The sequence below is a fragment of the Martes martes genome, assembly GCF_963455335.1.
Source record: "Martes martes genome assembly, chromosome: X".
Classification (NCBI taxonomy): domain Eukaryota; kingdom Metazoa; phylum Chordata; class Mammalia; order Carnivora; family Mustelidae; genus Martes; species Martes martes.
The window spans coordinates 44,974,456-44,987,357 of NC_137897.1; the positions used below are offsets into that span (position 1 = coordinate 44,974,456).

The following is a 12,902-nucleotide window of genomic DNA, read 5'->3' on the forward strand; positions in this document are numbered from 1 at the left end:
ATTTGATGATGGAATGAGTCTCTTTTCATTGGAGGTATGAAAAGAAAATATAGACAAATATTTAGCTGAGATTTCAAGTATATGATGGAGGGTTGAGGGAGGTAACCTATAAGGTCTCTTCTGTCCCTGAGCTCCAGTAATTTCATGAAACAAGGAACAGTAAAATGTGGCAGATGATCCAATTCTAGACCACATGTCTAGAATCTAAAAGCAGTTACATTTCTGATACAAGCCTGAGGTCCAGTCCTACTTCTACTTCTTTCTGGTTGTATGAAGCTTTGAAAAACTCTTCTCTTGGAATCTGCTTCCTCTTTCCAACAATGAAGTGATTCCTAACATGCAGGTTGTTGTAACAAATCAGTAAGAGTCAAGTTTGGTGCCCAGTGCATATTAATGACTCTATATTATGGCTTCTTTAAATTTCATAGGGTTATTGTAGGCCAGGAAGGTCAGGAAATACTTCCTATAGGAAGTAGGAAGAATAGTTAGGAATAGGAATAGGAAGCTTAGGAATAGGAATAGGAATAGGAAGCTCAGAAATAGGAATAGGAATAGGAAGCTCAGAGAAGGATATCACCTTTAATAGCCTCATAGAGATCTTTTATGTGTTACCCAAGACTGAGGAAAAGTAAAGAGGAAAGGGTAAGGTACTCCTTACCCTGATGTTTTCTGCAATGATGCCAGGGTCATTACAGATGGACTCAATGAAAAAGACCTATAAGAGAAAAAGAAGAGAAATTTCCAGCAGGGAATTATATTTGGTAGGGCCAAACATAGCTTCACCTCTTCTCAGTGACTCTGAGTCATCCCTAGGGGCATCTATGACAACATAATTTCATACAGTGTTACTTTTCAGGATTCTGAGTTTTATGAGACATATTGACTTAAAACTGAATGATCCTAGATTATTTTTTATGTTTTTATTGGTTTTTAGTTCTTATATATGCTTTTTGTAGTAGTTCTCTTCCCTCCTTTCTCATTTCCACCCCACAGTGTCAGCCTGTCAGCAATTATCTTCCATTGTCCAATATGGCACCTCTTTCCTGTTCTGTTTTGTTGTTTTTGTGATCTGGAAAGCCATATAACCAAATTACGATGTTGAACTTGAATTTGTAGCTGATTTGGCAGATTAGAGTCCTCTGGTTTGCCTACTAGATTAAGTATGCTGTAGATGAGAGTGGGAATGTTACTATACCTTGTAACCATGTTCTTTAGCAAACTGCAGAATTAGTGACCGTCGTTCTCTGGTTGTGTTGGTGGCATCAAAAACCTAGAGGCCAATGATGAAATTGGTTTACTCTGAATCTGGTTTTGGGAGAACACCTACTCCTTGGCTATCCTTGTGCTAGGTGGAGGGCTTCCAGTATAACATAGATCTTGACTGAGTTTTGAAGAATAGGAAGGACTTGAAATAATTGATTTATGCCAATTTCTTAAGTATTCATTGAGTGCTTGCTGTCAGTCCAGAAATGTCAGAGACTGTAGGTATAAACAAGAGTAAAACTGTAAGTTTTTACTAGGGTAATTTTATAGGTAAAATAACCAAGGCTTAGAGGAAGGATTTGCCTTAACCAAGGCCACCAAGAGTTGCTAACAGAGCAGAGCTAGAATGGATCCTCTCAACTCCTAGTTGAGGCTTCCTCTTTCCTATCACTTTGGAGCTCTTCAAGAACAGGAAACAATTCTCTACCTTCAGCACCTAAGGTGGAACAATTTGAGGCTATTTTCTCCTTTTAGAATTCACAAATCTTACCCCAAGCATCTATGAAACTAAACTGACTAGATATTTAAGTAAGTCTCTAGAACTAAAAAATGTTTGTACTGTAGTCTTAAACTGTACTGTGGTCTTTCTGAATTGTTGGGGGTGGGGTGGTAAAGCACAGTGGTTAAGAGTGTAGATTTTGGACCTATGCAACCTGAATTCTAGTTTTGGCCTTGTTGTAGTCATGCTGTGCCACCTTGGGGAATTATTCAATCTCTCGGTACCATTTTTCTGGGCTATAAAATGGAGTATAACAACAATGCCTGTCTCATGGGAGAGGGTGGAATTAAATTAATATGGTCAAAGTTCTTAGAATAGTGTATAGAACATAGTAAATGCTCAGTACATACTAGGGGCCTTCATTCTGGCAGAAACTTGAAGAAAAAATGCAAAATTCCTTACCGCAACATGACCTTCCTCATGGCTGAGATAGTCATGGACATCCTTCAGGGCTGCCAGGGCACACTGCCTGAAAAAGATGGAGAAAGAAACAGAGACAATCCCTGTCCCCAAGATGAGTTCCTCTCTATGTTCCTCCATTATCTTTTGCACCACCTCTCAGATATTTCATGTTAAATTATTCATCTATGAGGGCGCCTGGGTGGCTCGGTGGGTTGAGTGTCTGCCTTCAGCTCAGGTCATGATCCCGGGGTCCTGGGATTGAGTCCCGCATCGGGCTCCCACCTCCATGGGGAGTCTGCTTCTCCCTCTGACCTTCTCCCCTCTCATGCTCTCTCTCTCTCTCAAATAAGTAAATAAAATCTTTAAAAAATATTCATCTATGAAACATTTACACAGGCTATCTTATGTTGTAGGCACCATGACAAGCACAGACAGGTCACACAGTTGAAAGTGGCTCTGTGTGCACATCTTAGAGGGAGGCATAAAGTGATATACCCAGGAAAAAAGGACTAATGACAGAGTCATAATATTAAAAAACAACATTTGAGGTGATAGAACACAAGTGGAACTGGTCCTTAAACCCAGGTAGAGATTGAGTATATAGTCTGTGAAGTAGAAGGCATTCCTGGAATGGGTAATAGTATAAGCACAGGTATGATGGTGGCAATATATTTATGCATTTGGAAAAAATATGTTTAGTGTTTACTCTTTGTTGGGTTCTATTATAAGGGCATGGATCAATAAATGAGACCTAGGTTCTGTTCTTGAAGTGCTGTGTCTTGTAGAGGAGAGAGAACTTGAGATTAAATAAATGGTATTGGAGAGACTGGAATGGGCCAAGTTATTGACATCCTTAAAGGCTCAGACTCTTAGATTTTCCACTCTCTCCTGTAAGGAGTAGGAGACATTTCCTTTCTAAGTTATTAAGTAGGGGATGGTTATGACCACAAACAAGTTTTGGGTATGGTAGGGGAAGAGTTTTTCCGATCACCATTTGAGAGTCTAAAAGACCTCCTTGTTAACCCAAATTACTCTGCTCCACACCCCCATTATCTGAACAAAGCCCTCCTTCAGCCAGGGGCAGCTCTGATCTCTAAAATATTAGACACTTACTTCCTGATATGTAGGGCCTCCATGTTGTCTGGAAGAAAAAATTCGTAGTTCTTGTAGCTCACTGCCTCTCGTCGGTACTGGCCTAAATTAAACACTGAAAGCAGGGAGGTCTGGTGAAGGGATTAGAAAGATTCTAGTGGAAAAATATGTCATTGCTGGGAGAGATTTCAGAGATTGAAGGAGGTATAGTTTGTAGTTATATGATATGCTTATAAAGCTTCAAATTATGGTTACCATCTCATTTATTCCTCACAACAACTCAGCAATATAGGATTTACAATCCCATTTTACAAATGAAGAAACTGAAGTTCAGAGAAAGGAAGTAATTTTCATAGTTAATAAATGGGAAGCTGGATTAAAAACCAGGCCCGTTTGGCTCCAAAGCTAGTGGATTTTCTGCTATTCTATTTTTTCATAAACTCTAACACTTTCAATGCTCTACTGTATTGGAAAAATAAGGAAACAGATCCAATGAATAAAATCAATCACTAAGTATCAAACAGTGAGTCAGCAGGTAATAGAACTAGACTGGACCTCCTAAATCCTAGTCCAATGTTATTACATTTTCCAGTATCATGACAGAGAATGTAAATTTATTGCCCTCTCTAGGCTATATTTTCCCATTAGTAATAGTTAAAAACCTGATAGCAGGTAAGGAAAGGAGGAGAAAGAGGATAAAGGGACCAATGCAATATTTCATTAATCCATTTAATAAATACATTCTGATGTGCATTCTGACACACACTGTAAAGTGGATATGAGTTCTGAGGTCTCAAAGATAGATGAGATATTCATGATGGGGCCCCAAGGAGTTCACAATCCAGCAAGGACTGACAGTAAACTAGCAAACATAGAGTTCCTACACAGTTTGTTGAGTTCTCCAATAGGCATTCAAAAGAATAAGGGGGAAGGACAGACTAATTACATTTGGAGTAATCTAAGATGATTTGTGGAGAAAGAAGTATTTAAGTCAGTCCTTTTAGGAAGGCAGGCCTTTTATAGGCAACCAAGGGGGTTGGGAGTGGGGAACAAAGACATTTCAGGTAGAGGAACATCATAAGCAAAGGTATAACATTGGCAGAAGGCAGAACATATTTGGGGGATGGTGAGTCATTCACTGTAACTGAAGCCTGGGACGCTGACAGGGACGGATTGTGGAGGACTTTGAATAACAGGCTAAAAAACTTGGGTTTAAACCTGTAGACCAAGAAGACCCTTGGAGACTGTAGGTATGGTAAGCTTTATACTTTGAAGCATGACTCTGAGGCTTTGTGCTCTGTGAAGTGGACTGGACTGGAGCAGATGGAACGCATGTGCATTAGGGCACAGACCCATGCACCACCATCCCATGTTCCCCTAACATCCAGCAGAAGCTACTTGGAGACTGCAGTACTCCGCAAATACTATTCTTTCTCTGCTCTTCTGCCAGTATTCTACTCCTCCCACAGGACCAAGCTCAAATATATTCTATCTAGAAGTTTCTCTGCCTTCCAGTTGGTGATTTCCTCTGTGAGCCCCCTCAGTACCCTGCTCTAGGATTCCTTAAGTGACCATGAGGTTTTAGTATGCATCCCAGCCAGATAGAAAACTCTTCAAGGACAGGGTGTGAATCTCATTAATTTTTACATCTTCAATGCCTAGCATGGATTTTGGCACATAAAAAACCATTAGGGAACACTTCGCCAGTGATTAGAGAAGGAAAAGAAGAAATAGGAGAAAGAGAGGAGGAGAGTTGAAGAAAGGGGGGAAGCGTGCAGATACATAGGGTGCTGGGATGGGCAAGAGAAAGGCGAGAAAAATAATGGAAAAAAGGTGAGTATAGGGCCAATGTGGGATTAGTTTTTCTTCCCATCAGTAGAACCAAGTAGCAGACCTGGCACAGTGAGTGTCAGGCTTTGGAAATAACCAGAGGTGGGCTCATTTCCTGGTTCTGTCACTGGGTGGCCATGTGCCTTTAGAGGTCCTTCACAGTAATCAACTGTGGAATGATGATAATACTAGTTTCTTTTTCATGGGCATTATAGAACTTAAAAAATAGATGTTAGTTCTTTGAGGATAGGCATCCTATTCTACTTGTCTTTGCTCAGTATCCAACAAGGGCTTTGTCACAGCTATGTGCTCATTGAATAATTAATTATTGAATAAATAAATGCCCAAGAAGAACTGTTTGCTGCACTGGGGAGCAGTGCTCCATTTCACTGGGGGTCTAAGTACTTGCTTAGTGTACCAGGAAAGGGGGAACATGGTCCCAATAAAAAATTTCAGATAAGTTGATAGTCACTGAAAGCATCAATATAGTCATTTGAGATAAATATAAACACTGGTAGACTTTCTTACCATTACTGTTTTTATTCTGAATTGTATATGATGTGGGGGCACCCTATCTCTTACTGTTTAGAGTGTCTGAATGTCTTAATCTGGTCATACTTCAGAGATGGAAAGGAATATGACCTGGTCCCCTGCCCCCAGAACAGCTCCTGGTGAGAGACCCAGACACACACTGCAACAACACACTCTATAATTAGTGTTGGCATAGAGAGGGCTGTCGGGTGGTTTGGTATGGGAGCCCAGAGAAACAGTCTTCTCAGGGGGAACAGAGCAATCAGATAGGAATGGGGATACAGGCTGGAGGTGGGCAGAGAAATCAAATGGGGAATGGGAGAGAGCAATTACTAAATAACTGGTAGTAAGCAGAAAAGAGACCACACTGAAGAGAATGGAAAATTGGAAACAGGGAGTGAAGGAGGAGTTTGGCAGGCAGGGAAGGAGGACTTTCTGGAGGTTGAAAAAGGCAGGACCACTTCCAGGTGGGAAGCAGAAGTCAACAAGCTCAGACCTAAAGAGAGGCACCTTCTGAACTCCAAAAGATGAGGTGAGTGAAGATGCCCAACTTTAGTGAAGACTCTGTGGGAACCTCTGGGCTGTGGCTTCAATATGCTTGATTCTACATACCCTAAGGCTTGAAGAAAACCTTAAGGTTTTGAATACATGGTAATGTTAGTCAAAGTAGTAATATTGGTGTGGCAAGAATAATAATGGTAATAAAGTAATAATAATGGTAATAAAAATAGTATATTACTCAAAGGATTATGTTAAGGCCTTGTAAAACTGTAGGTCCCTGAGAACAGACATTTAATCTCACTAGTTTTCCTATACCTAGTACCTAGAATACCTTGAGGCATAGAGTATGTTCTCAAGATTCTGTAAAACTTTTAAGAGTGTGGTGGTGGTGGTGGTGGTAGTAGTAGTAGTAGCAGTAGTAGTAGTAGTAATCTGAAGATTGGTAATAATGGTTTGAGGTGTTCCTGATACTGAGGGAATGTCTTTTCTCATGCCTGCTACCTTAACCTTCAGCCAGTGGCAGGTAATGGGCTGTAGAACAAAGGGTTTCAGAGACATACCTTTAGTTGGTGTTCCTATCCAGTTGAGATATCTTGTGAGCTTCGTGGAGATATAGGTCTTTCCTCGAGCTGGTAAACCCACCATGATCACCATTGTCGGGGAATTGGTAAACTGGGGTATCGATGCTGAAAGATAAACGGAATCTCAAAAACTTATTCCCAGGTTCCCATTCTCTTCTGGTATCAGCTCAGAGATGTTGAATTGGGAAAACATCTTACCTACCATTATAAGAACAATAACAAAAACCTGGAATTTTTCAAACTGACTTCTGAATTCTTCAGAAAACTGAGATTACAGTGTGAACAGCTAAACCCAATCTATAGAGACAGGCAGGCATCTGCAGGGAGCAACAGAGCAGGTGTTTGCTTATCTTTCAACATATAAACTCATAAGAAGACTGAGCTAAAATTTATAATAAATTGCTAAATGTTCATTGTGGGATAGTGTGAGAATATGAAGCCCCTGGGGCTGAAGACATAGGTGGTTTTGCATCCTCTAGGAATTCCACCAGTTACAGAAGAATCTTGAGAAATATGTCCTGTGGTTCTGGTTTGGAGAGGAAAACAGAATAGCAGCCATTGCTGAAATTGTGCCCAGACCATTCTCATTTTGTATTCTATGAAACAAAAGCCTTAGTCTTCACAGAGAAAGGGAATGCAACTGTAGTTTGAGAGCACTGATGGAAATTAACTGCAGCTGACAGAGTGGAATGCCCAACACTATTGAGACTGCTGAGACCAATCTACTCCATCTCCCTAAAAGAAAATAAGCCTTAATCTGAAGAAGGAAGGGCAACAGAAACTGAGAACACTGGTAGAAACTCACTACACCTGGAGAAGGAAAATGGGAAAAAAATGCTGTAGCCCAGAAGGCATAGGAATATGCACTAGACCCACTATTATAGTTAAAGAAGAGTCAGAACACATGGAAAGGTCACACCTCCAGGACTGAGGATAAGCCTGCCTAAGACTGAGGCTTAATCAGATTAACATGAAATGTCATTAGTTCCCTTTTCCCTATTACCAGACTAAAATAAGTAAAATAATAGAAGACTACACCTTCAAAGGAAGAAAAAGATAATTGTCTCCAGAGAGCAGCTCAAAGGAAAGAATCAAGGCAAGAAAAAAAATGGTCTGGAGACAAAGAAATCATCAGTATCAGACTCAGTTATGATACTCATATTGGGACTAACAGGCAGGGAATTTAAAATAGCTATGACTGATAAGTTAAAAGCTTTATTGAAAAGGTAGACAGCATGCAAGTTCAGATAGATAATTTCAGTATGGGGATGGAAAGTATAAGAAAGAATCAAATGTAAATGCAAGAGAAAAACACAGTAATGGATCTGAGGAATGTCTTCAATGTTCTCAAAAATGAACTTAACATAGCTGAGAAATATATGAACTTGAAGATGGATCAGTAGAAATTACACACCCTAAAATGCAGACAGAAAAAAACAGTAAAAACAAACAAAACAAAACAACCCAGAACAAAACTTCCAAGAACTTTGAGAAAGTATCAAATAGTGTAATATATATGTAACCTATAAATAACCCATAAATATCATATATATACATATATATGTAATTAGAATATATTATATATATAGAATGTAATATATATGTTAGTAGAATAATGGAATGAGAAGAGGGAGCTAATGGGAAAGAAGAAATATTTGAAGAAAGAACTGCCAAAATTTTCCAAAATTGAGTTATTGACAACAAACCACAGATTACAGTATCTCAGAGAATACTAAGCAGCATAAATAAAACTTTAAAAAGAAGCACACCACACCTAGACATAGCAAATTCAAACTGCAGAAAATCAGGCAAAAATAAAATACTGAAGGAGGCCAGGAAAAAGGCATGGTAGGAACACCTTACTTACGGAAGAACAAGTAGGAGAATTATACTGGACTTCTTGTTAGAAGCCACATAAGCAAAAAAGATAGTGAAAAAAAAATCAAATATTGAGAGTAAACAAGAGCAGCAGCAATAACAAAAAAAGCCCCACAAACCCTGTCAATGCAGAATTCTAAATTCAGGAAAAACGTCCTTTAAAAATAAAGGCAAAATAAATACTTTTATTTCAGACAAACAAAAACAGGAAATTCATCACAGGCAGACCTGTCATATAAGAAATATTAAAGAATAATATTTAGGCAGAAAAGATCTGATATAGGTCATAAAATTGGATGTACATCATTAAAGAAGAACATTGGAAAATGAATAAATTAAGGCAAAATATACCTTTTATTTTGCATATTCTTAATTGTTCTAAAAGACTACTGTCTAAAGCAATAATAGTAATAATGTATTGGGTGTTTAAAGCATATATCAAAATGAAATAAATACAAAATGAACAAGGAAAGGGAGGAAGAATCTGGGAATGTTCTCTTATAAGGTACTTGTTCTACACGTAAAGTAATATAGTGTTATTTGAAGGTGAACCCAAATTATTTTAAAACATATATCATAAACCCTGGGAGAACCACTAAAAAGTAAAGAAAAACCCCAAAAAGAAAAGCACAAATATATATAAACAATAAGTAAACACACCAATAAAATGGGATCATGAAAAATGCTCAAATAAGATGAGGAAAAGCAAAAAAAAAAAAAAAAGATAAAAAAGAAACAAGTCTGGGAAGATGGTGGTAGAGTAGGAAAACTCTAGGCTTCCCTTGTCCCACAAATACAGCTAGATAACTATCAACCATCCTAAATAACCCCAAAACCAAGCTGAAGACTAGCAGAACAAATTCCACAACTAAACATAGAGAATAGCTCACATCAAAGAAGGTAAGAAGTGTGAGAGAAGCAGAGAGAAACAGATCACAGTCACCATGGTGGGGAAGGAGCTGCAGTTGCAGAAGAAGGTGAGAGACAGACTAGCACACAGGGGATCCCACATGGGGAAGACAAGCACCCATGGAAATTGGCTTGGAAAGTGAGAGGGGCTGAAATTTGTGAGCTATTAATGAGGTTCAATTAAAAAAAATGGAGGCTTTTACTGCTAGGATAAATGAGGCAGAAGAGAGAATTAGTGATATAGAAGACCAAATAATGGAGAATAAAGAAAGTGAGAAAAAGAGAGATAAACAACTACTGGACCACGAGGGGAGAATTTGAGATATAAAGTGATAACATAAGATGAAACACGATTAGAATAATTGGGATCCCAGAAGAAAAAGAAAGAGAGAGAGACAGAAGGTATATTGGAGCAAATTATAGCAGAGAACTTTCCTAATTTGGGGAAGGAAACAAGCATCAAAATCCAGGAGGCACAATAAAGATAGGTCAATAACCCATCATCTAATAGTAATAGTAAATAGTAATAGTAACAGCAAAACTTACATGTCTCAGAGACAAAGAGAAAACCCTGAAAGCAACTCAGGACAAGAGGTCTGTAACCCACAATGGTAGAAATATTAGATTGGCAGGAGACTTATCCATAGAGACCTGACAGGACAGAAAGGACTGGCATGACATATTCAGAGCACTAAATGAGAAAATTATGTGGCCAAGGATACTATATCCAGCTAAACTGTCATTGAAAATAGAAGGAGAGATAAAAAGCTTCCAGGACAAAGAAAAATTTTAAAAAATTGCAAACACCAAACCATCCCTCCAGGAAATATTGAAAGGGGTCTGCTAACCAAAGAGAGAGCCTAAAAGTAACACACCAGAAAGGAACAGAGACAATATACAGTAACAGTCACCTTTCAGGCAATACAATGGCATTAAATTCATATCTTTCAATAGTTACCCTGAATGTAAATGGGCTAAATGCCCAAATCAAAAGACATAGAGTATCAGAATGGATAAAAAAACAAAACAAACCAAAAAACCCACAAGACCCACCAATATGCTGTCCACAAGAAACTCATTTTAGACCCAAAGACACCTCTAGATTTAAATGGGAGGTGGAAAACAATTAACCATGCTAATGGACATCAAAAGAAAGCTGAGGTGGCAATCCTTATATCAGACAAATTAGATTTTAAGCAGAAGACTATAATAAGAGAAGAGAAAGAACACTGTATCATACTCAAAGACTGTCAAACAAGAAAATCTAACAATTTTAAATATCTATTCCTGTAACATGGGAGCAGCCAATTATATAAACCAATTAATAACAAAATCAAAGAAACACATCAACAATACTACAATAATAGTAGGCAACTTTAACATCCCATTCACTGAAATGGACAGATAATCTAAGTAAAAGATCAACAAGGAAATAAAGGCTTTTAATGACATACTGGAGTGATGGACATCACAGATATATTCAGAATATTCCATCCCAAAGCAACAGAATACACCTTCTTCTCTAGTGCACATGGAACGTTCTCCAGAATAGATCACATCCTGTGTCACAAATCAGGTTTCAACCAGTACCAAAAGATTGGGATCATTCCCTGCATGTTTTCAGACCGCAACGTTTAGAAACTAGAACTCAATCATAAGAGAAAAGATGGAAAGAACTCAAACACATGGAGGCTAAAGAGTATACTACTAAAGAATGAATGGGTCAACCAGGAAATTAAAGAAGAATTTTAAAAATTCACGGAAACAAATGAAAATGAAAACACGACTGTTCTAAATCTTTGGAATGCAGCAAAGGCGGTCCTGAGAGGAATGTATATAGCAATACAAGTCTTTCTCAAGAAGCAAGAAAGGTTTCAAATAAAAAACCTAACCCTACACCCAAAGAGGCTAGAGAAAGAACAGCAAATAAAGCATAAACCCAGCAGAAGAAGAAAAATAATAAAGATCAGAGCATAAATCGATGAAATAGAAACCAAAAGAACAGTGGAAGAGATCAACAAAACTAGAAGCTGGTTCTTTGAAAGAATAAGATTGATAACCCCTTGGCCAGATTTATCAAAAAGAAAAGAGAAAAGACCCAAATTAATAAAATCATGAATAAAAAAGGAGAGATCACAACCACCACCAAATAAATACAAACAATTATAAGAACATATTATGAGCAACTATACACGAGCAAATTGGACAATCTAGAAGAAATGGATGCATTCCTAAAGACATATAAACTACCACAACTGAACCAGGAAGAAATAGAAAACCTGAACAAACCCATAACCAGTAAGGAGATTGAAGCAGTCATCAAAAATCTCCCAACAAACAAGAGCCCAGGGCCAGATGGCTTCCCAGGGGAATTCTATCAAGTATTTAAAGAAGAATTAATTCCTATTCTCCTGAAACTGTTCCAAAAAATAGAAATGGAAGGAAAACTTCCAAACTCATTTTATGAGGCCAGCATCACCTTGATCCCCAAATGAGACAAGGATCCCATCAAAAAAGAGAATTACAAACCAATATCCCTGATGGACATGGATGCAAAAATTCTCACCAAAATGTAGCCAAAAGGATCCAACAGTACATTAAAAGGATTATTCACCACGACCAAGTGGGACTTATTCCAGGGCTGCAAGTTGGTTCAACATCTGCAAATCAATCAATGTGATACAATACATTAATAAAAGAAAGGACAAGAACCATATGATACTTCCAATAGATGCTGAAAAGCATTTGACAAAGTGCAGCATCCTTTCCTGATCAAAACTCTGCAAAGTGTAGGAATAGAGGATACATACCTCAATATTATCAAAGCCATCTATGAAAAACCCACCATGCATATGATTCTCAGTGGGGAAAAACTGAGAGCTTTTCCACTAAGGTCAGGAACACAGCAGGGATTTCCATTATCACCACTGCTATTCAACATAGTACTAGAAGTCCTAGCCTCAGCAATCAGACAAAAATAAAAAAATTAAAGGCATTGAAATCAGCCAAGAAGAAGTCAAACTATCACTCTTTGCAGATGATATGATACTATATGTGGAAAACCCAAAAGACTCCACTACACATCTGCTAGAACTTGTACAGGAATTCAGTAAAGTGTCAGGATATAAAATCAATACACAGAAATCAGTTGCATTTCTCTACACCAACAAGACAGAAGAAAGAGAAATTAAGGAGTCAATCCCATTTACAATTGCACCCAAAACCATAAGATACCTACGAATAAACCTAACCAAAGAGGCTAAGAATCTATACTCAGAAAACTATAATGTACTGATGAAAGAAATTGAGGAAGACACAAAGAAATGGAAAAACGTTCCATGCTCCTGGATTGGAAGAACAACTATTGTGAAAATGTCTATGCTACCTAAAGCAATCTACACATTTAATGCAATCCC

General features: G+C 38.1%; 1 protein-coding gene across 10 annotated transcripts in view; it reads right to left on the reverse strand.

Moving 5' to 3' along the window:
* Positions 1–12,902, reverse strand: part of PFKFB1 (6-phosphofructo-2-kinase/fructose-2,6-biphosphatase 1) — a 79,900-nt gene that overhangs the window by 33,372 nt on the left and 33,626 nt on the right. For 6 of the 10 annotated variants that reach the window (XR_013966305.1, XR_013966306.1, XM_080795427.1 and 3 more), the window contains exons 2-6: positions 6,679–6,804; positions 3,278–3,371; positions 2,165–2,231; positions 1,196–1,270; positions 659–715 (exon numbers count right to left, since the gene is read on the reverse strand). Coding sequence is in view for 8 of the 10 variants with exons in the window: in XM_080795427.1 (XP_080651553.1) it covers positions 659–715; positions 1,196–1,270; positions 2,165–2,231; positions 3,278–3,371; positions 6,679–6,804 (419 nt within the window). In the remaining 2 variants the exon portion in view is untranslated. The remainder of the gene's footprint in view (positions 1–658; positions 716–1,195; positions 1,271–2,164; positions 2,232–3,277; positions 3,372–6,678; positions 6,805–12,902) is intronic. The other 4 variants (XM_080795428.1, XM_080795424.1, XM_080795426.1 and 1 more) reach the window with 1 other exon arrangement.